General features: G+C 47.7%; 1 protein-coding gene across 26 annotated transcripts in view; it reads left to right on the top strand.

The window, feature by feature from the left end:
* Positions 1-27,800, top strand: part of OTOF (otoferlin) — a 341,513-nt gene that overhangs the window by 282,967 nt on the left and 30,746 nt on the right. For 13 of the 26 annotated variants that reach the window (XM_083178857.1, XM_083178870.1, XM_083178869.1 and 10 more), the window contains 10 exons: positions 560-690; positions 4,593-4,622; positions 17,697-17,822; positions 18,767-18,833; positions 23,170-23,318; positions 24,539-24,673; positions 25,083-25,220; positions 25,690-25,817; positions 26,194-26,364; positions 27,583-27,743. In XM_083178857.1, coding sequence (XP_083034983.1) covers positions 560-690; positions 4,593-4,622; positions 17,697-17,822; positions 18,767-18,833; positions 23,170-23,318; positions 24,539-24,673; positions 25,083-25,220; positions 25,690-25,817; positions 26,194-26,364; positions 27,583-27,743 — 1,236 coding nt within the window. The remainder of the gene's footprint in view (positions 1-559; positions 691-4,592; positions 4,623-17,696; positions 17,823-18,766; positions 18,834-23,169; positions 23,319-24,538; positions 24,674-25,082; positions 25,221-25,689; positions 25,818-26,193; positions 26,365-27,582; positions 27,744-27,800) is intronic. The other 13 variants (XM_083178860.1, XM_083178873.1, XM_083178881.1 and 10 more) reach the window with 5 other exon arrangements.

Below are 27,800 nucleotides of genomic sequence, written 5' to 3' on the forward strand. Positions count from 1 at the left end.
CTGGGCGGTGGGCATCGAGCTGACAAAATGGTGTAAAAAATAGAAAGAATCCTATTGTATATTGCTGTGGAACTATGAGTCCCAGCAAGCCTGCACCGCATGCAGGGACTTGGAGAACCACAAGTCCCAGCATGCGGGGTAATAAAGGGCCTGCTGGGACTTGTAGTCCCACAGTAGTACAAATAGTTAAATAAATACACACACACACACACTTGCAGTAAAACTTTATTGCACACGGAGCCCATTCATCCAATACTCACCTATCTTGCCACGGAGCATCGGTCCCCTTGTCCAGTAGTATACATTTAGGGTACCTGTGGATAGAAAACATACTCACCAGCCTGGCTAATACGTGAAGCCACCTTGGTTTTACCCCATGGAGATTCCCTTTAGTTGTTCCTGTAATATATGGCTGTGACCGTATTTCCTTTCTGTTTCCCGCATTACTACGCGTTTCACCATCTTTAATCTCACGTTGTTCTACCGGCTGTGATTTCATGCTGCATTTTCTCTCGTCTTGAGTCTGTCCTGTGCTCTATTTCTTTCTGTCCCTGTCCAGTTAAGTTGGTGAATGGCTTTTTGGTTCTGGCAAACGGAGGGCCCTACTCTCGCCCCACAGGTGAAATAGTTGTCAACATGGAACCCGAAGTGCCCATCAAAAAAATGGAGACTATGGTGAAACTGGAAGCGGTGAGTTACAGAGACCCTGATTTGCATAATGCAGTCTGCGGCTTTTTCTATTTGCATGTGATGATTTTGCTGATGGGCAAGGAGGCTTTCAAAATGCCATACTGCTCTGTTTTATTGTATAGGATAAAAGGAGCGATAAAGCATCAACCAATCAGCTTCCATTATTTTTCAAACACAAGCCTGTGACATGGCCATTAGGAGCTGATTGGTTGATGTGTTTTCTATCAGTGCTTTGATAAATCGGTACTTATTTCCTAGCACGGCGCCCGTCGGGTCCCATCGCATACCATAACTTAAGGTATGTGATGGGACCCGATCAGACCCGACCGACCCGATTTTCGGGTTTTAAAGACGTTCCCATACAATTTTAAAATTGGTCGCATCGCATGCCATTACAATGGCATGCGATGCGATGCGACCGATTCGACCCGATTCTACATTGTACAGCCACCCAGATGGCTGATTACAATGTTAAATGCCCCCCAGACCCGATTTTTAATTGTATACCCACCATGATGGTTAATTATTATGTCAAATGCCCCCCCATTGTTAGTGCCACGCCACGATCAATGCCAACCCAAAGCGTGGCGAGCGCAGCGAGCCCGCGAGGGGTGGCGGTATGCGTCCTCCGACCTTTTCATACCCCCACTATCCACAGCGGCGTGGAGTTGATTTTATATAGTGTGGCGAGCCCAAAGCGTGGCGAGCGGATACGGAATACAATTCAATTCTAACTCAAAACAAATAAATCACCAGGGCCAGATGGGATTCATCCGAGGGTATTAATGGAATTAAGGGATGAACTAGCTACCCCCCTACATTATATCTTTAGCAAGTCACTATCGTCAGGTATAGTACCAAAAGATTGGAGAATAGCAGAGGTAGTGCCAATATTCAAAAAAGGAAAAAAGGAAGATCCCGCTAATTACAGACCCGTTAGTTTCACATCAATTGTGGGTAAACTATTTGAAGGATTTTTAAGGGATGGTATCCAGGAATATTTAGATCATCACCGTCTACTCAGTACTAACCAACATGGGTTCGTGAAAAATCGTTCATGCCAAACTAATCTACTAGGGTTCTATGAAGAGGTTAGCAAAAACCTCGATAATGGAAATGCTGTAGATGTGATTTTCCTAGATTTCGCTAAAGCATTTGATACTGTCCCACACAAGAGATTGATTAATAAAATGGAGAACCTAGGATTGGGTGAAAATATCTGCAGATGGGTAGGGAATTGGCTATGTAATAGAGAACAAAGAGTGGTTGTGAATGGTGCCATATCAGATATGATATCGGTACTAAGTGGAGTGCCCCAGGGTTCGGTTTTGGGGCCCATTTTGTTTAACATTTTTATTAACGATATTGGGATAGGGTTACTCAGCAATGTATCCATCTTTGCGGACGATACAAAACTTAGCAAAGTCATCAAATCACCAGAAGATGTCACCATGCTTCAAAATGATCTTGCAATTCTAGATGAGTGGGCAAAAAAATGGAAGATGAGGTTCAATGTACAGTAGATAAATGTAAGGTTATGCACCTTGGGAGACACAACCAGTGTGCAAGTTACAACCTTAGCGGAGAGGAACTGGGTAATTCCATACTTGAAAAGGATCTAGGAGTCCAAATAGACAGCAATCTAGGATGTAGTGCCCATTGTAATGTAGCTACAAAAAAGGCCAACAAAATTCTGGCATGTATTAAGAGGGTTTTAGCTCAGGGAGAAGGGGAGGGGGGTGAAGGCCAAGGGCACAGGACTAATTTGCTAAGGGGTTAGAAGGTTTTCTCCAATCAACGTATAAGTTTATAGTATATAATATTGTTGAGGAGGTGCTCCCAGGGAGTAGGGTAAGTACAATTGAAAAGGGTTGATACTCAAGGGAGAGTATCAAAAAAGAAACTCCCGGGTGGGGCACAACCTTCTAAAGTCTGTGTAACAGTCTAAAATGTCAACTTTATTTATTACTAAAATTGATCCTTTAATTGAATCAAATCACAAACATGAGACAAGAACATACAAATAACATGAATAATAGTATACAATTAGAGAAGAAGAGTGAAAATATATTGGAGAAGTCTGAGAAGAGAACTATGTTGCCTCTATCTTTAGTATCACAAAAATATCAATAAGTTTGTGTGAGAGATTCCTCTCAGACTAGGCACGTCTTCACTTGACCAAACAATTGGTTAACACATCAAAGCATCAAGATAAATATCATATTAGGAATAGAGGGCTCACTGTCAAACAGCACACGTTTATCTAGTGAATATAATTACACTTAAAATTAACTGCAGAGTCGTAATAAATGTAAAGATAAGAGTAGAGATGAAGTACCTGGGCTGTGTATACTCGCGGGGTGGCTGCTGTCTGTGCTTTCGTTGGCAATCTGGTATTTGCACAGTTGAGCGGACTCAGCGAGTGTCACAGGTACGGAAGTAGAGCAAAAAAGGGGGGTTTCTGCTGTCTCCAGAGGCAACCAACCTGGCCCTGTTATACAGAGACAGCGCAGAGTCAGGTAATGGGTCCTCCGGGGATGAGAGAACCCTGATGGAAGGGGGTCAGTAAAGAGAGCACCTTCACTGTGTGTCCCTGGCATACGCTACTATCCAGTGTGTGTGTCCATAGACACAGTGAACACTGGTTGAGCGGTATGCCTGGGTGGTGAATTGCAGAAAAAAGTATAGATTGCACTGTGGTACTGTGGTTTTCACTCGTGGATTCCTATTGTACCATGCAAAGGTGGTAAATAAAAGAAAGATTTTTTCAAAAAAATGCAAGTCTATGTTATCACAGATGTAATACCCTATATTGTCTAGGTCCCAGTGCAGATCTGAACTAATAGAATCTGGGGTCACCCAGGTTTTGATGAGGAGAATGGAAACTAGGGACTCAAGGGTAATTATGCCAAAAATATAAAGCATTGGTGAGACCTCACCTAGAGTACGGAGTACAGTTCTGGGCCCCACACTATAAAAAGGATATCATAGAATTAGAAAAAGTCCAAAGGCGAGCAACAAAGCTTATTAGGGGAATGGAGAATTTAAGCTACGGGGAGAGATTAAGCAATTTGGGACTATTTACATTAGAAAAGAGACGTTTAAGGGGGGACATGCTCAACATGTACAAGTATATCAAGGGCCAATATAAGGAACTGTCACACACCCTCTTTTCTACTAGAAAGGAATCTAGGACGCGAGGGCATGAGTATAGATTAGAAGAAAAAAAGATTTCATTCAGCTAGTAGAAAGAACAGTCAAACTCTGGAACTCTCTTCCCAGAGAGGTGGTAATGGCTGGCTCATTAAATGCGTTCAAGGCAAAGTTGGACAAACATTTACTGGAGAAAAACATCCATGGGTACAAATAAGAAATATAATTTGTCTGTAAAATACCAGAACCTACCAAATCAGCAATGGATATCTATACCAGGTTGAACTAGATGGACGCAAGTCTTTTTTCAGCCTTACCTACTATGTAACTATGTAATACCTGTGAAGTAATGTGCGGCCCCTCGCGGGGCTCGCTGCGCTCGCCGCGCTTCGGGCTCAGTGGCTCGCTGCGCTCGCCACACTGTATAAAATCAACTCCACGCCGACGTGGATAGTAGGGGTATGATGCGACCGATTTTTCAGACCCGATGCCATACAATGTAAATCGGTGGTGCTGTGCTAGGAAACTAGTACTGATAAATCTCCCATCTCCCCCATTTAATTCCAGGACATAAGTGAGATACTGTACATTACAAGCTATAATAACCCTGTTATTGTTATTATTGATCTTAAGTTCTGTTAATTGTCCATTTTGTGCAGTGTTCCATTGTGTGCGTTCACCATTTCCCTGCTGTGCGTCAGTAAACGTCATTTGTTTTCTTTTCATCTCCCTCCACCTTCATGTTGCAGAATTCTGATGCTGTTGTTAAGGTTGACGTGGTAAGTGGATTGTCACCATGTAATGAGACACTGTGCATGAAATCTGCTGTACACTGCAACCCTCTTAATAAATGGGACACAAAGTATTACATTACTGATGTTCAATAAAGGAGGGATTCTGACCAGCATCCAGTGCACCTGGCAGGTCCAGTAACACAGAAGCCTGACCAGCATCCAGTGCACCTGGCAGGTCCAGTAACACAGAAGCCTGACCAGCATCCAGTGCACCTGGCAGGTCCAGTAACACAGAAGCCTGACCAGCACCCAGTGCACCTGGCAGGTCCAGTAACACAGAAGTCTGACCAGCATCCAGTGCACCTGGCAGGTCCAGTAACACAGAAGCCTGACCAGCACCCAGTGCACCTGGCAGGACCAGTAACACAGAAGCCTGACCAGCATCCAGTGCACCTGGCAGGTCCAGTAACACAGAAGTCTGACCAGCATCCAGTGCACCTGGCAGGTCCAGTAACACAGAAGCCTGACCAGCACCCAGTGCACCTGGCAGGACCAGTAACACAGAAGCCTGACCAGCATCCAGTGCACCTGGCAGGTCCAGTAACACAGAAGTCTGACCAGCATCCAGTGCACCTGGCAGGTCCAGTAACACAGAAGCCTGACCAGCATCCAGTGCACCTGGCAGGTCCAGTAACACAGAAGCCTGACCAGCACCCAGTGCACCTGGCAGGACCAGTAACACAGAAGCCTGACCAGCATCCAGTGCACCTGGCAGGTCCAGTAACACAGAAGTGCATGGAAATACAGGAGAAGAAATGGATATTTACTCAGCGACTATCAAATAATTTCTCCTGCTAGCGGCAGAATGGGTGAGGGGTATTTTGGGCATCTCAGGCGCTTGGTAAACTACAATGTTCGAAGCTTACCGAGCCAACCTGAATCAGTACCACTGCGCGGATGTGTGACAGACCTGTAAAGTGTGACTGCTGTTTCCCGCACTGCGCGGATGTGTGACAGACCTGTAAAGTGTGACTGCTGTTTCCCGCACTGCGCGGATGTGTGACAGACCTGTAAAGAGTGACTGGTGTTTCCCGCACTGCGCGGATGTATGACAGACCTGCAAAGAGTGATTGCTGTTTCCCGCACTGCGCGGATGTATTACAGACCTGTAAAGTGTGACTGCTGTTTCCCGCACTGCGCGGATGTATGACAGACCTGTAAAGTGTGACTGCTGTTTCCTGCACTGCGCGGATGTGTGACAGACCTGTAAAGTGTGACTGCTGTTTCCCGCACTGCGCGGATGTGTGACAGACCTGTAAAGTGTGACTGCTGTTTCCCGCACTGCGCGGATGTGTGACAGACCTGTAAAGTGTGACTGCTGTTTCCCACACTGCGTGGATGTGCGACAGACCTGTAAAGTGTGACTGCTGTTTCCCGCACTGCGCGGATGTGTGACAGACCTGCAAAGTGTGACTGCTGTTTCCCGCACTGCGCGGATGTATTACAGACCTGTAAAGTGTGACTGCTGTTTCCTGCACTGCGCAGATGTGTGACAGACCTGTAAAGTGTGACTGCTGTTTCCCGCACTGCGCGGATGTATGACAGACCTGCAAAGTGTGACTGCTGTTTCCCGCACTGCGCGGATGTGCGACAGACCTGTAAAGTGTGACTGCTGTTTCCCGCACTGCGCGGATGTGTGACAGACCTGCAAAGTGTGACTGCTGTTTCCCGCACTGCGCGGATGTGTGACAGACCTGTAAAGTGTGACTGCTGTTTCCCGCACTGCGCGTATGTGTGACAGACCTGTAAAGTGTGACTGCTGTTTCCCGCACTGCGCGGATGTGTGACAGACCTGCAAAGTGTGACTGCTGTTTCCCGCACTGCGCGGATGTATGACAGACCTGTAAAGTGTGACTGCTGTTTCCTGCACTGCACAGATGTGTGACAGACCTGTAAAGTGTGACTGCTGTTTCCCGCACTGCGCGGATGAGCGACAGACCTGTAAATTGTGACTGCTGTTTCCCGCACTGCGCGGATGTATGACAGACCTGCAAAGTGTGACTGCTGTTTCCCGCACTGCGCCGATGTTTTACAGACCTGCAAAGTGTGACTGCTGTTTCACCGCACTGCGCGGATGTATGACAGACCTGTAAAGTGTGACTGCTGTTTCCTGCACTGCGCGGATGTGTGACAGACCTGCAATGTGTGACTGCTGTTTTCCGCACTGCGCGGATGTGTGACAGACCTGTAAAGTGTGACTGCTGTTTCCTGCACTGGGCGGATGTGTGACAGACCTGTAAAGTGTGACTGCTGTTTCCCGCACTGCGCGTATGTGCGACAGACCTGCAATGTGTGACTGCTGTTTTCCGCACTGCGCGGATGTATGACAGACCTGTAAAGTGTGACTGCTGTTTCCCGCACTGCGCGGATGTATGACAGACCTGTAAAGTGTGACTGCTGTTTCCTGCACTGCGCGGATGTGTGACAGACCTGTAAAGTGTGACTGCTGTTTCCTGCACTGCGCGGATGTGTGACAGACCTGTAAAGTGTGACTGCTGTTTCCCGCACTGCGCGGATGTGTGACAGACCTGTAAAGTGTGACTGCTGTTTCCCGCACTGCGCGGATGAGCGACAGACCTGTAAATTGTGACTGCTGTTTCCCGCACTGCGCGGATGTATGACAGACCTGCAAAGTGTGACTGCTGTTTCCCGCACTGCGCCGATGTTTTACAGACCTGCAAAGTGTGACTGCTGTTTCCCGCACTGCGCGGATGTATGACAGACCTGTAAAGTGTGACTGCTGTTTCCTGCACTGCGCGGATGTGTGACAGACCTGCAATGTGTGACTGCTGTTTTCCGCACTGCGCGGATGTATGACAGACCTGTAAAGTGTGACTGCTGTTTCCTGCACTGGGCGGATGTGTGACAGACCTGTAAAGTGTGACTGCTGTTTCCCGCACTGCGCGTATGTGCGACAGACCTGCAATGTGTGACTGCTGTTTTCCGCACTGCGCGGATGTATGACAGACCTGTAAAGTGTGACTGCTGTTTCCCGCACTGCGCGGATGTATGACAGACCTGTAAAGTGTGACTGCTGTTTCCTGCACTGCGCGGATGTGTGACAGACCTGTAAAGTGTGACTGCTGTTTCCTGCACTGCGCGGATGTGTGACAGACCTGTAAAGTGTGACTGCTGTTTCCCGCACTGCGCGGATGTGTGACAGACCTGTAAAGTGTGACTGCTGTTTCCTGCACTGCGCAGATGATCGACAGACCTGCAAAGTGTGACTGCTGTTTCCTGCACTGCGCGGATGTGTGACAGACCTGTAAAGTGTGACTGCTGTTTCCCGCACTGCGCAGATGTGTGACAGACCTGTAAAGTGTGACCGCTGTTTCCCGCACTGCGCGGATGTGTGACAGACCTGTAAAGTGTGACTGCTGTTTCCCGCACTGCGCGGATGTGTGACAGACCTGTAAAGTGTGACTGCTGTTTCCCACACTGCGCGGATGTATGACAGACCTGTAAAGTGTGACCGCTGTTTCCCGCACTGCGCGGATGTGTGACAGACCTGCAAAGAGTGATTGCTGTTTCCTGCACTGCTCGGATGTGTGACAGACCTGTAAAGTGTGACTGCTGTTTCCCGCACTGCGCTGATGTGTGACAGACCTGCAAAGTGTGACTGCTGTTTCCCGCACTGCGCGGATGTGTGACAGACCTGCAAAGTGTGACTGCTGTTTCCCGCACTGCGCCGTTGTTTTACAGACCTGCAAAGTGTGACTGCTGTTTCCCGCACTGCGCGGATGTATGACAGACCTGTAAAGTGTGACTGCTGTTTCCTGCACTGCGCGGATGTGTGACAGACCTGCAATGTGTGACTGCTGTTTTCCGCACTGCGCGGATGTATGACAGACCTGTAAAGTGTGACTGCTGTTTCCTGCACTGGGCGGATGTGTGACAGACCTGTAAAGTGTGACTGCTGTTTCCCGCACTGCGCGTATGTGCGACAGACCTGCAATGTGTGACTGCTGTTTTCCGCACTGCGCGGATGTATGACAGACCTGTAAAGTGTGACTGCTGTTTCCCGCACTGCGCGGATGTATGACAGACCTGTAAAGTGTGACTGCTGTTTCCTGCACTGCGCGGATGTGTGACAGACCTGTAAAGTGTGACTGCTGTTTCCTGCACTGCGCGGATGTGTGACAGACCTGTAAAGTGTGACTGCTGTTTCCCGCACTGCGCGGATGTGTGACAGACCTGTAAAGTGTGACTGCTGTTTCCTGCACTGCGCAGATGATCGACAGACCTGCAAAGTGTGACTGCTGTTTCCTGCACTGCGCGGATGTGTGACAGACCTGTAAAGTGTGACTGCTGTTTCCCGCACTGCGCAGATGTGTGACAGACCTGTAAAGTGTGACCGCTGTTTCCCGCACTGCGCGGATGTGTGACAGACCTGTAAAGTGTGACTGCTGTTTCCCGCACTGCGCAGATGTGTGACAGACCTGCAAAGTGTGACTGCTGTTTCCCGCACTGCGCGGATGTATGACAGACCTGTAAAGTGTGACCGCTGTTTCCCGCACTGCGCGGATGTGTGACAGACCTGCAAAGAGTGATTGCTGTTTCCTGCACTGCTCGGATGTGTTACAGACCTGTAAAGTGTGACTGCTGTTTCCCGCACTGCGCTGATGTGTGACAGACCTGCAAAGTGTGACTGCTGTTTCCCGCACTGCGCGGATGTGTGACAGACCTGCAAAGTGTGACTGCTGTTTCCCACACTGCACGGATGTGTGACAGACCTGCAAAGTGTGACTGCTGTTTCCCACACTGCGCAGATGTGCGACAGACCTGTAAAGTGTGACTGCTGTTTCATGCAGTGCGCAGATGTGCGACAGATCTGTAAAGTGTGACTGCTGTTTCCCGCACTGCGCGGATGTATGACAGACCTGTAAAGTGTGACTGCTGTTTCCCACACTGCGCGGATGTGTGACAGACCTGCAAAGTGTGACTGCTGTTTCCCGCAATGCGCAGATGTGTGACAGACCTGTAAAGTGTGACTGCTGTTTCCCGCACTGCATGGATGAGCGACAGACCTGTAAAGTGTGACTGCTGTTTCCTGCACTGCGCGGATGTGTGACAGACCTGTAAAGTGTGACTGCTGTTTCCCGCACTGCGCAGATGTGTGACAGACCTGTAAAGTGTGACCGCTGTTTCCCGCACTGCGCGGATGTGTGACAGACCTGTAAAGTGTGACTGCTGTTTCCCGCACTGCGCAGATGTATGACAGACCTGCAAAGTGTGACTGCTGTTTCCCGCACTGCGTGGATTAGCGACAGACCTGTAAAGTGTGACTGCTGTTTCCCACACAGCGCGGATGTGTGACAGACCTGCAAAGAGTGATTGCTGTTTCCTGCACTGCGCGGATGTGTGACAGACCTGTAAAGTGTGACTGCTGTTTCCTGCACTGCGCGGATGTGTGACAGACCTGTAAAGTGTGACTGCTGTTTCCCGCACTGCGCGGATGTGTGACAGACCTGTAAAGTGTGACTGCTGTTTCCTGCACTGCGCAGATGATCGACAGACCTGCAAAGTGTGACTGCTGTTTCCTGCACTGCGCGGATGTGTGACAGACCTGTAAAGTGTGACTGCTGTTTCCCGCACTGCGCAGATGTGTGACAGACCTGTAAAGTGTGACCGCTGTTTCCCGCACTGCGCGGATGTGTGACAGACCTGTAAAGTGTGACTGCTGTTTCCCGCACTGCGCGGATGTGTGACAGACCTGTAAAGTGTGACTGCTGTTTCCCACACTGCGCGGATGTATGACAGACCTGTAAAGTGTGACCGCTGTTTCCCGCACTGCGCGGATGTGTGACAGACCTGCAAAGAGTGATTGCTGTTTCCTGCACTGCTCGGATGTGTGACAGACCTGTAAAGTGTGACTGCTGTTTCCCGCACTGCGCTGATGTGTGACAGACCTGCAAAGTGTGACTGCTGTTTCCCGCACTGCGCGGATGTGTGACAGACCTGCAAAGTGTGACTGCTGTTTCCCGCACTGCGCCGTTGTTTTACAGACCTGCAAAGTGTGACTGCTGTTTCCCGCACTGCGCGGATGTATGACAGACCTGTAAAGTGTGACTGCTGTTTCCTGCACTGCGCGGATGTGTGACAGACCTGCAATGTGTGACTGCTGTTTTCCGCACTGCGCGGATGTATGACAGACCTGTAAAGTGTGACTGCTGTTTCCTGCACTGGGCGGATGTGTGACAGACCTGTAAAGTGTGACTGCTGTTTCCCGCACTGCGCGTATGTGCGACAGACCTGCAATGTGTGACTGCTGTTTTCCGCACTGCGCGGATGTATGACAGACCTGTAAAGTGTGACTGCTGTTTCCCGCACTGCGCGGATGTATGACAGACCTGTAAAGTGTGACTGCTGTTTCCTGCACTGCGCGGATGTGTGACAGACCTGTAAAGTGTGACTGCTGTTTCCTGCACTGCGCGGATGTGTGACAGACCTGTAAAGTGTGACTGCTGTTTCCCGCACTGCGCGGATGTGTGACAGACCTGTAAAGTGTGACTGCTGTTTCCTGCACTGCGCAGATGATCGACAGACCTGCAAAGTGTGACTGCTGTTTCCTGCACTGCGCGGATGTGTGACAGACCTGTAAAGTGTGACTGCTGTTTCCCGCACTGCGCAGATGTGTGACAGACCTGTAAAGTGTGACCGCTGTTTCCCGCACTGCGCGGATGTGTGACAGACCTGTAAAGTGTGACTGCTGTTTCCCGCACTGCGCAGATGTGTGACAGACCTGCAAAGTGTGACTGCTGTTTCCCGCACTGCGCGGATGTATGACAGACCTGTAAAGTGTGACCGCTGTTTCCCGCACTGCGCGGATGTGTGACAGACCTGCAAAGAGTGATTGCTGTTTCCTGCACTGCTCGGATGTGTGACAGACCTGTAAAGTGTGACTGCTGTTTCCCGCACTGCGCTGATGTGTGACAGACCTGCAAAGTGTGACTGCTGTTTCCCGCACTGCGCGGATGTGTGACAGACCTGCAAAGTGTGACTGCTGTTTCCCACACTGCACGGATGTGTGACAGACCTGCAAAGTGTGACTGCTGTTTCCCACACTGCGCAGATGTGCGACAGACCTGTAAAGTGTGACTGCTGTTTCATGCAGTGCGCAGATGTGCGACAGACCTGTAAAGTGTGACTGCTGTTTCCCGCACTGCGCGGATGTATGACAGACCTGTAAAGTGTGACTGCTGTTTCCCACACTGCGCGGATGTGTGACAGACCTGCAAAGTGTGACTGCTGTTTCCCGCAATGCGCAGATGTGTGACAGACCTGTAAAGTGTGACTGCTGTTTCCCGCACTGCATGGATGAGCGACAGACCTGTAAAGTGTGACTGCTGTTTCCTGCACTGCGCAGATGTGTGACAGACCTGTAAAGTGTGACTGCTGTTTCCCGCACTGCGCAGATGTGTGACAGACCTGTAAAGTGTGACCGCTGTTTCCCGCACTGCGCGGATGTGTGACAGACCTGTAAAGTGTGACTGCTGTTTCCCGCACTGCGCAGATGTATGACAGACCTTCAAAGTGTGACTGCTGTTTCCCGCACTGCGTGGATTAGCGACAGACCTGTAAAGTGTGACTGCTGTTTCCCACACAGCGCGGATGTGTGACAGACCTGCAAAGAGTGATTGCTGTTTCCTGCACTGCGCGGATGTGCGACAGACCTGCAAAGTGTGACTGCTGTTTCCCGCACTGCATGGATGAGCGACAGACCTGTAAAGTGTGACTGCTGTTTCCCGCACTGCGCGGATGTGTGACAGACCTGTAAAGTGTGACTGCTGTTTCCTGCACTGTGCGGATGATCGACAGACCTGTAAAGTGTGACTGCTGTTTCCTGCACTGTGCGGATGATCGACAGACCTGCAAAGTGTGACTGCTGTTTCCCGCACTGCGAGGATGAGCGACAGATCTGTAAAGTGTGACTGCTGTTTCCCGCACTGCGCGGATGATCGACAGACCTGCAAAGTGTGACTGCTGTTTCCCGCACTGCGCGGATGTGTGACAGACCTGCAAAGTGTGACTGCTGTTTCCTGCACTGGGCGGATGTGTGACAGACCTGTAAAGTGTGACTGCTGTTTCCCGCACTGCGTGGATTAGCGACAGACCTGTAAAGTGTGACTGCTGTTTCCCGCACTGCGCGGATGTGTGACAGACCTGTAAAGAGTGACTGCTGTTTCCCGCACTGTGCGGATGATCGACAGACCTGCAAAGTGTGACTGCTGTTTCCCGCACTGCGCCGATGTTTTACAGACCTGCAAAGTGTGACTGCTGTTTCCTGCACTGCGCGGATGAGTGACAGACCTGTAAAGTGTGACTGCTGTTTCCCGCACTGCGCGGATGAGAGACAGACCTGTAAAGTGTGACTGCTGTTTCCCGCACTGCACGGATGATCGACAGACCTGCAAAGTGTGACTGCTGTTTCCCGCACTGCGCCGATGTTTTACAGACCTGCAAAGTGTGACTGCTGTTTCCCGCACTGCGCAGATGTGTGTGACAGACCTGCAAAGTGTGACTGCTGTTTCCTGCACTGCGCGGATGAGCGACAGACCTGTACAGTGTGACTGCTGTTTCCCGCACTGCACGGATGATCGACAGACCTGCAAAGTGTGACTCCTGTTTCCCGCACTGCGCGGATGTGTGACAGATCTGTAAAGTGTGACTGCTGTTTCCCGCACTGCGCGGATGAGCGACAGACCTGTAAAGTGTGACTGCTGTTTCCCGCACTGCGCGGATGATCGACAGACCTGCAAAGTGTGACTGCTGTTTCCCACATTGCGCCGATGTTTTACAGACCTGCAAAGTCTGACTGCTGTTTCCCACACTGCGCGGATGTGTGACAGACCTGCAAAGTGTGACTGCTGTTTCCTGCACTGCGCGGATGTGTGACAGACCTGCAAAGTGTGACTGCTGTTTCCCGCACTGCGCGGATGTCCAACAGACCTGTAAAGTGTGACTGCTGTTTCCTGCACTGGGCGGATGTGTGATAGACCTGCAAAGTGTGACTGCTGTTTCCTGCACTGGGCGGATGTGTGACAGACCTGCAAAGTGTGACTGCTGTTTCCCGCACTGGGCGGATGAGCAACAGACCTGTAAAGTGTGACTGCTGTTTCCCGCACTGCGCGGATGTGTGACAGACCTGTAAAGTGTGACTGCTGTTTCCCGCACTGCATGGATGAGCGACAGACCTGTAAAGTGTGACTCCTGTTTTCCGCACTGCGCGGATGTGTGACAGACTTGTATAGTGTGACTGCTGTTTCCCGCACTGCGCAGATGTGCGACGGACCTGCAAAGTGTGACCGCTGTTTCCCGCACTGCGCTGATGTGTGACAGACCTGCAAAGTATGACCGCTGTTTCCCGCACTGCGCTGATGTGTGACAGACCTGTAAAGTGTGACTGCTGTTTCCCGCACTGCGCGGATGTAAATAGTAAATAAATAGCCTGAGTTTAAATAACCAGCATCCCCAGGGGAGGGCACTGCTGACTATTTTAGTCTTGATGTTCAGTGCACGGCGATATATAAAACTCGGTTGACTCAAAAGGTGTTCTCCCAAGATAGGATCGCGTCTCAGAATTTTCCAATTTTTTCTGAAAGAAGATTCGATGCTCTTGTATTGGGCATTATAGCCTGTAATAAATGACATTTTAAAATCTTTTTTGGATTGACCTTCGGGTACTTTCGTTGCAAGTAGATTGTCCCTTTCTACTTCCTCTACTTCATTCACTAAGGAGGTGATTCTGTCTGTGTCATAGCCACTGGAGATGAATTTCTTGGCCATAACTCCAGCCTGTTCTTTGTATGTGTTAACATTGGTACAATTGCGTCTAACACGTTTCAACTGTCCACCAGGGATTGCATTCCGCCAGTTTTGATGGTGGCAGCTTGTACGGTGGATGTATGAATGTGTATCCGTGGGTTTAGAAAACGTTTTGGTTTCCCATTGATTGATGCCTTTGCTGATGGTGATATCGAGGAAGTCTACAGTTAACTGGCTCTTATTAAAAGTTAATTCGATGTTACAATCATTATTATTTAAAAACATGCAAAAATTATTAAGGGCTTCCTCCTCTCCTCTCCAAAAGAATAAAATATCATCGATGTAACGTACCCATGACACCAGGCTCGCCCCGACATCCGGCCAACACCCCACATGGGACTGCTCCCACCTGCCCATGAAGATGTTGGCATAACTCGGGGCGAAGCTGGTGCCCATGGCCGTCCCAACCTTTTGCACATAAAATCCAGATTCAAAAGTAAAATAGTTATTCGTTAAAATAAACTCAACACCCTTCAGTAAAAATTCTTGGAGGCCGAATTCTAAAGTGCTTCTACTGAGATAATCTCGCACTGCCTGTATCCCGATCTGGTGGTTAATAATCGTGTAAAGTGACTTCACATCTGCAGTCACTATCCATATATTATCTTCACAGGGTATATTCTTCAAGGTGTTCAATAGATCTTTCGTGTCCCTAAGATGCGATTTATTCGTGAGGACCAGTGGCTGTAAATAGAAATCGATAAACTCGGATAAATTCGCTGTGATGGAGTTTGTTCCAGAAACTATAGGTCTACCCGGAGGGTGAGTCGTATTTTTGTGAATCTTCGGCAGAAGATAGATCACTGGCACCGTAGGTTCATCATTAAGAAGGAATTTCACCTCTGATTCTTTTAAAATTCCTTTTTGTTTGTAGTCTGTTAGGAGAGTGGTCAGTTCCTTAAATATACGGTCGGTGGGGTCTGTGCGATTTTTTTGATAGGTTTCCGTATCACTGATCTGTTTAAGGACCTCATTGGTATACCATTCTCTTCCCATGATCACGATGCACCCCCCCCCCTTTATCTGCCGGTTTTACGACAATTTCCTTGTTCTCTCGTAAAGACTTGAGGGCATTTCTTTCGTTCAGGGTCAGGTTATAATTTACCCCTCGGGGATTAATTTTCCTGATGTCATCTTGTACTAATTGGGCAAAGGTCTCAATATAGTTACCCTTGATGTGGGCGGGGTAAAACACTGATTTGGGTCGAAATTTATTTATTTCCGAGGCTTCATTAGGCGCCCCTTCCGGTTCTTTTTGGATGAAAAATTTCTTAATGCATAATTTCCGTATGAATTTATGGATATCTACGAAGGTATCAAATTTATTAATGTTTGAGGTGGGCGCATACTTAAGTCCCTTATTAAGGACTGATAGTTCGAAGGGATTTAAATTGTAAGAGCTGAGATTAAATATTTTGGTGAGTCCCACTTCCGGACTGATCTTATTTGTTTTTTTCTTTTTGGTCCTAATTTTTTTGTGTCGCTTTTTGTGGGTTTTGTGGACTCTTTTATTGCGTTTATGGGTCCCTGCTCTCTTTCCTCGTTTAGTGGGTAAGGCGAAAGTGTTTAATGATTTCCTTTTGTCCGTCCTATGTTCTCTCCTAAAAAATGCACCCTGTTCAAATCTCTCCTTAAAGGTAGATACCTATTATGTGTTGATATCGGTGACACTATTTGATTTCTTGGTGATTCCATCCCTCTCTAATCTTCTCGATGATTGGGCCTAGGAGAATCATATTGGTGTCTCAATGACCTGCAATGCGTGACTGCTGTTTCCCGCAATGCGCGGATGTGTGACAGACCTGCAATGTGTGACTGCGCAGATGTGTGACAGACCTGCAATGCGTGACTGCTGTTTCCCGCACTGCGCGGATGTGTGACAGACCTGCAATGTGTGACTGCTGTTTCCCACACTGCGCGGATGTGTGACTGCGGAACGCTGCTGGGTTTTACATAGTTTCTCCTCATTTGTAGATCACAGTATCCGTTAGTCAACAACAGAAAGTGTTACAGTGAATGATGACAGATCTGATAATTATCCAGTTCCATTAATAAATGCAATCCCTCTGGTGTCATTCCCGTTATCTCTGTAGTCACACAGATACCGGGCTGAGAGTATTCATTCGCACGTTTTAATTTCTTGTCTTGAAGATACCGCCCTCACATTGTCACATAATACATTGCTTTTTCTTCCTAGCTGTTTTCTGTGCTTCTCATGCATGCATTGATAACATCATGCTGAGTCGTTCATTCCTGTTGCCCTGGGATACAACGCAAAGCTTCCCTATGGATATGTATCATTGTGGAGAGCACAGGCGAGCTGGTCTGTATCCCAGACAGTGGAAATAAACCACTCCTGCCTCTGCTGCTACAAACAGAGGCCTAGGAATAGGACCGAGGCATGTATTCAGTGTCAGAGGAACATAGAATCGCCCAGGGGAACGTAGACAGGATCAGGGGAACGTAGACAGGCCCAGGGGGACGTAGACAGGCCCAGGAGAAAGTAGGCAGGCCCAGGGGTACATAAACAGGTCCAAATATTGTGGGTAGGCCCATGGAAACTTAGGCAGGCCCAGGAGAAAGTAAGCAGGCCCTGGAGAAAGTAGGCAGGCCCAGCGGGACGGAACCAGGTCCAGTGGTATGCAGTCAGGCTCAGGGGAACTTAGGAAGGCCCAGGGGAACATAAACAGGTCCAAATATTGTGGGTAGGCCCATGGAAACTTAGGCAGGCCCAGGAGAAAGTAAGCAGGCCCTGGAGAAAGTAGGCAGGCCCAGCGGGACGGAACCAGGTCCAGTGGTATGCAGTCAGGCTCAGGGGAACTTAGGAAGGCCCAGGGGAACATAAACAGGTCCAGGGGGATATAGTCAGGCCCAGGGGAACATAATTAGGCCCAGGGGAACGTATTCAGGCCCAGGGGAATGTAGTCAGGCCCAGGGGAACTTAGGCAGGTCCATGAGAAAGTAAGCAGGCCCAGGGGGATGAAAACAGGTCCAGAGGATTGTGGGTAGGCCCAAGGAATGTGAAAAGATCCTGATTTGTTTGGAAGACGTGCAACCTATAGTGCAGTTTATTTGTAATAATTCTATATAATAGATCTTTTCTAGTTCCCAATATCCCACTCTCCACTGTCCATATGGCCATGGTGACAGAGGCCCTTATATAGCTGGTTCTCTGCTTCTTCTGCCTGATTATCCATTGCTTTTCCCTGACGTTTCCTGTGTTTGACCTCCCAGAATGAAGATGAAAAAGAGAAGAAGAAGAAAAAGAAGAAAGGGGAAGAAATTGAAGAAGAGGAGCCTGACGAGAGCATGCTGGACTGGTGGTCCAAGTACTTTGCTTCCATAGAAACCCTAAAGGAGGTGAGATGTGGGTGGGTGCACGGCCCGCACTGATCCAATCAGTGCTACCCGGCTCATTCCGGTGTGACGGCATCAGCTCCTGGTTTATCCCGCCATATAATATATATAATATTCTAGCAGGGAATCCCTAGGCTCAGACTCCGTTAGTGCTGGTGGCAGCATACCGGAATGGCATGGAGATCTGTGGCGTTGAAATACGCTGTCCCACTGACTACAGTGGACATGTTCTGATGGACGTTCTGAGCTGCTATGTCCAAGAGCAACGGACATAAACGGTTTTGGTGATATTAGACATGAGAGAAGCCGACACTTGCAGACGGGACTGCCATCAAAAATTGTGGGGCCCAGGTAAAATAGACGATCCCCTTGGTCTCCCTGGTGAGACCTCCGGTGTCCGCCGCACTGACCACACTACTCTACCTCTACATTGCTTCAAGGGAAATGTGAACCTTGTTTATCACAAATTATACTTGATAGACTCCAGTTCTGGGCCCATTTTCTGTCCAGGCCCATGTTTGAAGCCTCATCAGACCCCCCACCCCCCGATAGCGGCCCTGCTTGCAGTGGTAGTGTTCTCTGCTATGGATGGGATAAAAATGGAGACTAGGAACACTTCTGTCCAAATTTTGTGGCAGGGCCTTAAAGGCAATCGGGTCAGCCAGAAAGTAGGTGACCTTGCGTAAAGGTGGGAGGTGGAGGCGGTAGCGCACTCGCCTCAATACTTTTATTAAGGATAACTCTTTTGCTATGATTTATAAAGCAAATTCATTGTGCGCCCTATTTTTCCAGTTCACAGTAATGACAGACGTTGGCCTCTAGTAACTCAGCAACAGTCCACGTGTCAGGATTTAGAGTTGTCCATATGACAGTAGTTGTTTTATCTCATTTGAGTGTTTTTGAGTTTTTTTTTAAACTGTATATTTTTGTTTTTATTCACCGTTCAGCAACTACGCCAGCAGGAGGCGGCACTGGCAGAAGCCGAGGAGAAGGAGGAGATGGAGATCGCTGAGGGTAATTATATAGATGGCGGTGATGTACAGAACTTACTGTATCTAAGAGCAGCCAATATGGACAGGACAGTTGTTGTTTTTGTAAAATTTTTGTTAGATTGACATTCAAAATTGTTCACATTTATATACAGTGTATAATATATATATATATATATATATATATACACATATATATACATATATATATATATATATATATATATAAATAAAAGTTTGAAATACTGGGAAGACATATTTGGTTTGCATTAGGCGGTAGCGAGGCATGTTATATATATATGCAGACAGTTCTGTTCCTATTTGCTCCACACGGATCAGAATTTGAACTGTGATTGATTCCACACTCCACACTGTCTCATATTCATTTAAACCAGCGGATAGTAGACATGTAAAATTGCTTGGTTGGACTGGATATACTGTATTGGACAGTCGTTTTAAATTGGACCAAGGTATCAGTAAAATATCTGTCCGTGCCCTGGTTGATTGGTTGAGGAAAGTGATCGACACTTTGCTATCTTAAGCCCTACATAGGTACATTCGGATACAAAAAGTATTCCACCCGTGAGGGGAAAGTCACTCCAACCCTCCCTCTTTTGGAAGATATTACGCTCTATTGCTTGCATTTCCTTCGATACCCCTTTGAGGGGAACATTAGGACTTATGGAGTACTGATGAAATTACACGCCGGTACAAGCGTTATAATTGTGATCATTGTTAAACCCCTGATGAAGTCTTTGTAAAGACGAAACGCGTTGGGTTGTTGACTATACGTTTCCAAAAGAAATACCATCTCCAGATGTGACATTTGAAAAAAAAATTTTTAATAAAAATACACTCTGGTTTTTACGATTACTAATTGTATTGTATTTAACTGCTATTGGTGGAAGTCTGAGCTGGTGGCTCATAGCGCTCTCTAATTCCTGCTTTCTATATATATATATATATATATATATATATATATATATATATATATATATATATAGGCGGTAGCGTGTTGTATCAATGGTTTATCCCTTATATTCTGTGCCTCTGTCTAAGCCTCATCTTCATGTGTTACAGCTATGAAAGTTGCAATATTCAAAAAAAATATAGGGCCTAATTCAGCATCGCCCGGTCCCCAGCGTGTTTCACGCCAGGGACCGATGGTGCAGCTCTGCACATGCGTACAGGGGAATATACGCATGTGCAGTTGCCGAAGCGTTCGTACAAAGGGGGGTGGGTAGTGGGTGGATGGGGCTGGAGCATGGGGACGTCCAGCGTTTCCTGGGCATACCCACAAAAACAGTGGGTGTGCCAAGAAAAATGCTGGGCGTTCCCATGTGAATGCAGGCGGGCCGAAGCCTGCACATGACGGGTAGCTAATGACACAGGATGTCACAGGGTGGGTGAGTAACATCACAGGACGTCACAGGGTGGGTGAGTAACGTCACAGGATGTCACAGGGTGGGTGGCTAACATCACAGGACGTCACAGGGTGGGTGAGTAACGTCACAGGATGTCACAGGGTGGGTGGCTAACATCACAGGACGTCACAGGGTGGGTGAGTAACGTCACAGGATGTCACAGGGTGGGTGAGTAACGTCACAGGGTGGGTGGGTAACGTCACAGGACGTCAGCGCTCAGTCCCAGTTCGGCCATCTCCGAACCAGATAAAAGTGACCTCAGACTGACTTTTATCTGCAAACCCGTGAAGAACCATTTGATGGTTGGCATCGAAGGATTTTTTGCATGTACAGCAACATGCAAATTGATGTGTCGGCAAACACGCATGCTGCTGCGCGCATTCGGGGGGGGGGGGAGGGGGGGTCAGCGTTTAATCACTCGGTAAGCAGTGAGTTTTTGCTGATTACCGAGTCAACATGAATCAGGTGCATATATATATATATATATATATATATATAGTCCGAGGGTATCCTCTACAGTTTCTTGCAGGGGATGTCGGGCACTCGCCTTTATAATTCAGACAGAAGACTGATTATAAAATCCAATTTGGGTATTTTTATTTCATCCAAAAAGTTTTCAATTAGACAGTGGTCATTTTGTTTGTAAATCCATATATGCCCCGACGTTTCGGTCCATATAGCGGACCTTTATCAAGGAGCTTGGTTATACAAGGATTACAGCAATCAACGAAGCAGCAGGAGACCCATGGTGAGAGGAGCAGCTGCTGCTCCTCTCACCATGGGTCTCCTGCTGCTTCGTTGATTGCTGTAATCCTTGTATAACCAAGCTCCTTGATAAAGGTCCGCTATATGGACCGAAACGTCGGGGCATATATGGATTTACAAACAAAATGACCACTGTCTAATTGAAAACTTTTTGGATGAAATAAAAATACCCAAATTGGATTTTATAATCAGTCTTCTGTCTGAATTATAAAGGCGAGTGCCCGACATCCCCTGCAAGAAACTGTAGAGGATACCCTCGGACTATAATTGGGGTTGTGTGTCAAAACACATTCCCCTTGTCTGGCACCCCAGATTGTTGCACTAAGATATAGTGCGAGTGCGGTCTTACCCTCGAACTATATATATATATATATATATATCTTATATATTTAGCCAGATCTGTCACTCATCCCCTGTGTGTCTAACGCTGGCCGGGGTTACAAGAGTGATTGACAGCGTTATACACACATAGTTTCTACCTTAGGAGACCCCCCCCCCCCCCTACAGCACACGGCCACCATCCACCATTATACACCAAAGCCAACAGGTGAGCGGCAGGTCTGCCCGCACCCCCGCTCCCCACCCCACCCCCGTATCAGCAGGTCTGCACCGCCCCTACCCCAGGGTCAGCGGGTCTGCCCGCACAACCCCCCACCCCAAGCAGCAGGTCTGCCAGCACAACCCCACTCCCCCTGGATCAGCGGGTCTGCCTGCATCCCCCCACTGGACCCTGCAACCCCGCTGCCCGCCCCCCTTCCCTCCCCTCCCCAGGGCAGCGGGTCTGCGATCACACCCCCCCACCCACTGCATCAGCGGGTCCGCCCGCACCCCCCCCCCCCCCCCCCGGACCACCAGGTCTGCCCGCAACCCAAGCGCTGCAGTAGTGGGTATGTCCGCCCAGAGCGGCGGGTCAGCACGCACCCCCCCCCGCTAGATGAGCAGGTTTGCCCGCACACCCCCTTCTCGCTGGAGCAGTGGGTATGCCCGCCCTCACCCGGAGCAGCGGGACTGCCCCCCTGAAGCAGCGGAGGGTCTGATGACGCCGCTGATCCTGCGGCGGGTGTGATCCGGGGAGCATGCATACCCGCTGTTACAGCGATGGCAGGGGGTGCGTGCAGACCCGCCGCTCTGGGGGAGGGCGGGCATACCCGCTGCTCCGGGGGGGGGGGGCAGACTCGCTGCTCCAGTGGGGGGGGGGGTGCGGACAGACCCGATGCTCCGGGGGTGGGTGGATGCGGGCGTAGCCCCTTACGACGGTGTGAAGAGCTATGAATCACCTAGTATACATATACTTGTATATATGAGAAAAAGAGTAATCATCAATACCATAATATTAAAATACAGAGCAAAAGAGGCTGATGAGGAGTCAGTGGTAGAGGAGTAGCCAGAGGATGGGGAGGAGTCAGTGGTAGAGGAGTAGCCAGAGGATGGGGAGGAGTCAGTGGTAGAGGAGTAGCCAGAGGATGGGGAGGAGTCAGTGGTAGAGGAGTAGCCAGAGGATGGGGAGGAGTCAGTGGTAGAGGAGTAGCCAGAGGATGGGGAGGAGTCAGTGGTAGAGGAGTAGCCAGAGGATGGGGAGGAGTCAGTGGATGGGAAGGAGTCAAACATCAGGAATGGGGAGGAGTCAGGGGATGAAGAGTCAGCGTGAAGGTCATGAAGTCGACTTATGCTACATAAGAGGAGCCCTGTCCATGTAGATGGGTAGAATTAATGTATTTATGGATCTCTAACCACAGCTGATACATTGGTGAGTTCCAGGTTCCCTGCACACAGTATTTCAGGTCCTAGTTGCTAGATCCAGTACACAGATCTATGTGATATCGTGCATGTATACTGTATATTGTATATTGTAGTATAGAACTAGATCCAGTACACAGGTCTATGTGATATCGTGCATGTATACTGTATACTGTATATTGTAGTATAGAATAATATTGGTAAGTATGCCTCCACGCTACATGTATTATTTCTGCTGTGGCTTGGTGACCTTTCATCAGGCCAGGCGTCCAGTCCGTAAGAGGGGAAATATACATGAACATGGAGGCGGATAGCTGGGAAGGGGGGTCCTAGACCTACTTCCAATCTATCTGCCAACTTTCATGCACATTGTGGTTCCGTGGCTCGTGTGGCTTCCTTTCATCTCCATTCCACCCACTTTGTATGATGACTCAGAGATCAAAATTGATGAATCTCCCATGAAAGGCTCAAAGGGGCAGATGAAGAACAAGGATAAATCAAAGGTTCCTAAGGAGGACAAGAAGAAGAAGCAGCTGGCGGAACTGGCAGAGAAGAAGAACAAGCAGAAGATCGATGAGTTAAAGGTAGGCTAAAAGTGGTGGGAGAACCTACTGTTACATCCTATAGAAGCAGAGACAGACTAACAACAGGGCGGTGAACCAGGGTGTCCCGCACACCTAGTTACACCACCAGCGTTGGGCTGGCCATGGGGGAGGTGCAGGCTGCAACAAGTGACATAGATGGTATGGTCAGTGCAGGAGTAGCCAAGTGAGAGGAGCAAGGAGAGGACACAAGAAGGTCCCAGGTGGTACTAGTGGTATTTTTTAATCAGGGGCACTTACTGAGATCCTGTTTTAGCCTGCAGCTTCCAAGATATAAGGGCACACAGACTAGTGGCACTGGTACAAAAAGATATTAAGGAGCACTGTGGCATAATGCGATTAGGGGGCACTGTGGCATCATTTGATTAGTGAACACTGTGGCATAATTTTATTTATGGACACTGTGGCATAATGCGATCAGGGGGCACTACAGTGTGTTCACTGCTGCCGTGATGGAAGTATTTCCACATTATACTTTTTGATAACATCGACAGTATCTAATTTTGACAATTTCATTGGTAGCGACCCCTATAAGTTAGTTGCCCTGGGGCCTGCACAAATCTTATAGTAGAGCAGCACTATTTAAGCTGGACCGTCAATAATATATTATGACCCATGTGTTATTTATTTGTCACGCTGAAATACAAAATAACATGAATTAAGAAAATATATAAAAAATAAACCGTAAATATAAAAATAAACTGAGAATAAAGGTAGTATTAAAAAATACTCACGTTCAGTAGTTGCTCAAGAAGCAGAGACGTGTAACGTGCAGTAAATCAGTACGATAATCCATGAAATATCACACAGAACACCTACTGTACCTCCTAAATGCACTGCAGTGTACAGTTGCAGATAAAGTTATCGTGTGTAATGAATAGCTCTCAGGATGTGAAATACAACGGCTTTATTTCCTAAAAATGAAATTTGTCCTCATCAGAAAAATAATACTGGTGTCTATATACCGTACTTATGGTACCACCAGACAGGAGAAGGCACCAGTTCTTGTGGAATAAATATTGATCCTTTGCAATCCAACAGGCCTTTAAGATATCAGTATATCAGAGGACCAACGCATTTCACTGTGCTCTGGCCACTAGCTCAAATGAATACTTCTGTCAATGTTTCAGAAAAAGATATTCCAAAAATCTAAATTTTTCTTTTAGCGCCAATCTCTCTTTTCCCAATTTATAAAATCCTAGGTGTTCAACAAGGAGCTGGAGACCGAGTTTGATAACTTTGAAGACTGGCTGCACACATTTAACTTACTACGTGGAAAGATCGGGGATGATGATGACACTATGAGCGAGGAGGAGAGAATAGTCGGGAGGTTTAAAGTGAGTAGTGAATGTCTCTGGGCAGCGGAGATATTGGTGCAGTTGGGGAAATGATGTTATGTTCACATATTGCACACAGAATTGGTTACGAATACATTAGGAAGCAGTTTCAGCTTTCCAGTTGCACTTTGGTCTAGAAGCTCGTTTCTTTGGTGGAGAAACGCGTTTCTAGTTGCATTCTGCCTAGTGGGAAAACACCAGCTCTAAAAATGGACATTTCCACTCACTGTTATCAACATTTTAAGCTATTATTGATGTTTAACTCGGCAGTATTTTACAGTAGAATGTAGGGAAAGGGCTGGCTGTGAAGTAGTTTATGGTTGGATGTGATGGTCACAGGTTGGACTGATGTGAAATGAAACATGTCCTGCTGTTAGTAACCATAGATATGGGGTGTTTGTCCCCCCAGGGTTCCATGTGTGTGTACAAAGTTCCATTACCTGATGATGTCACCAAAGAAGCTGGATATGACCCCAACTTTGGTATGTTCCAAGGCATACCCAACAATGACCCGATTAACGTGTTGGTGCGGGTTTACGTTGTGAGGGTAAGTACCTGTGGGTGTGTTAGACAAGAGTTTCATTCTCATGAGTCAGCTTGGCTGTAAAACATGACCTGACCAATAATATAACCAGATGACTGGTCTTCTAATGTACACTAAGGTGCCCGTCATGACACCAGTCACCACAAATACACTAATCTTGCATATTTCTCGTCTCACATCTGTTTGTTAGTATCTTGTATGTCCGTTGTATGTGGTTATAAGCAGAATTATACAATGCGTACAATAGCACTCTGTGTTGTATATTGATTAATGACTATTTCTGGTATGTTACATTAATAAATGTCTAGGGTCTATAGGATGGGCCTCAATAAAATATATAGCCAATATAGACTGTGTTGGCTGATGCCATTTTGTGGTTGGTCCAGCACACGTGGCAAAACAACAAAATGGCTGACTCCTATGACTTGTGACAGTGGAAATCCATTCTTCTTAACATTTCCTTTTCCTTTAGGCAACAGATCTACATCCAGCTGATATCAATGGGAAAGCAGATCCATATGTCGTTATCAAACTAGGCAAAACAGAAATCAAAGACAAAGAGAACTACATTTCCAAGCAATTGAACCCTGTCTTTGGGAAGTGAGTCTTGCTAATGTTGTCTTGTTTACCATGTTCTGCTCCAGCCGTATGTATCCTCAGGTAGACCCTAGAGTAGGCCTCAGCATCTAGACCAGGCATGTCCAAACTGTGGCCCTCCAGCTGTTGTGAGACTACAGGTCCCAACATGCCTCGCCATAGTTTTAACGTTCCCTATTAGCAAAACTGTGACAATGCATGATGGGACTTGTAGTTTCACAAAAGCTGGAGGGCCATAGCTTGAACATGCCTGATCTAGACATAGCGCAGTGATTCGTAGTCCTGAGCTTGTTAGAATGTATCCTCACCAGCCATATTGTATCAATGCTTCACCACCTTCCTGTGCCACAATAAACCTCCCCGCCTTCTTTCCCCCTAGATCATTTGACATCGAGGCGACTTTTCCAATGGAGTCCATGCTGACGGTGGCGGTTTATGACTGGGACCTAGTTGGAACTGATGACTTGATTGGAGAAACCAAGATCGATCTGGAAAACCGATATTACAGCAAGCACAGAGCCACGTGTGGGATATCACAGACCTATGCCATGTATGTACGACGTGGACGAATGGTCACGTACTAGGAGTGATGGCCTAGCCGCCCCAGACAAGAATATAACTTGTTATATCAGTCGCAGTCTGAGCTGATGAGAACTAGGAGACCAGATGCTTCTATAGCTACAGTGGGGTCACACTGATGGGCGCAACTCTCAACGGGGGAGAAATTTCCCATCTAGATCCATGCACACAATGTGAATTCAGTTGCGATCGACTTGAGTGCGTCAGGAATTATTTATTGTTTCTCGGCAGGCATCAAAAGGAAAATACTTTATATTGTACGTGGGACCTCTGATTGGGCAGTACTAGATTACAGCACATATTTACTAGTACTTAGTATTTCCCACGCTACTTTTATTCTGAACCTAAGGCAAGGGTGACATCATATGTGTAGTATGCATACCCACCAGATCACAATACAACAATTTTTATACACTTTGCGCTAGAACCTTTAGCAGCTAACACTGGTAATAAAAGTTCCACCAACTTTTAAACAATAGTACCACGAAAAAATAAACCAGTGCATTCAGCGCTCAGGATTTGCTAAGAGTTTTAATTACGTAATAATGTGTATAGGGTTCAATCCATATATGTCCTCAGATTCCACACAATCAATCATGGTCGATAGTCGATTAAAACCACCAATTTTATATTTAACTCTAGTCTTCAGCATGCACAGAGCCTGCTCCTCTTTGTGGTTCTTCTTCACTTTAGCATCAGTGGCGGCATGACACCACATGCAACGTGCTGGAAAAAGGAGCCACTGGGACCTGACTTAATTGTGCCTTTAGCTCCAATGTGCAGTGTACAAAGAGGAGCAGGCTCTGTGCATGCTGAAGACTAGCGTTACCATAAATTGGTGGTTTTAATCGTCTATTGACCGTGATTGTGTGGAAACCCTCTATAAGAAACTATTTATGGGAGGACTCTGAGGACATATATGGATTGAAACCTATACACGTTATTAAGTTTAAGTCATTCCCATTCAAACTCTCAGAAACTCCTGATCGCTGAATGCACTGGTTTGTTTCTTTCATAATACCCACCAGATCATTCAGCATGTTGCTCCGATGTGTGGCTTGAGTCAATGAGTAGTGCTCTGTATAAAGAAAATTTATATTATTGCATAACGTGTAAGGGTACATGGAGACCATAGATTGTATGAAAAGGCTCATAATGTATAAATTATTATCTACTGTTCTTGTCACAGACATGGGTATAACATGTGGAGAGATCCCATGAAGCCTACGCAGATCTTGTCCAAACTTTGCAAAGAAGGGAAGCTTGATGGCCCACATTTTGGACCTGGGGGACGAGTCAAGGTCATGAATCGTGTCTTCACTGGCCCCACAGAAATTGAAGATGAAAATGGTGAAACAGTTTTCCCCATGAGTGCTCATTATTATTGACCAGTAGTGTGACTATTGC

This window comes from Crinia signifera, chromosome 3 (genome assembly GCF_055691185.1).
Source record: "Crinia signifera chromosome 3, ASM5569118v1, whole genome shotgun sequence".
NCBI classification, from domain to species: Eukaryota; Metazoa; Chordata; class Amphibia; order Anura; family Myobatrachidae; genus Crinia; species Crinia signifera.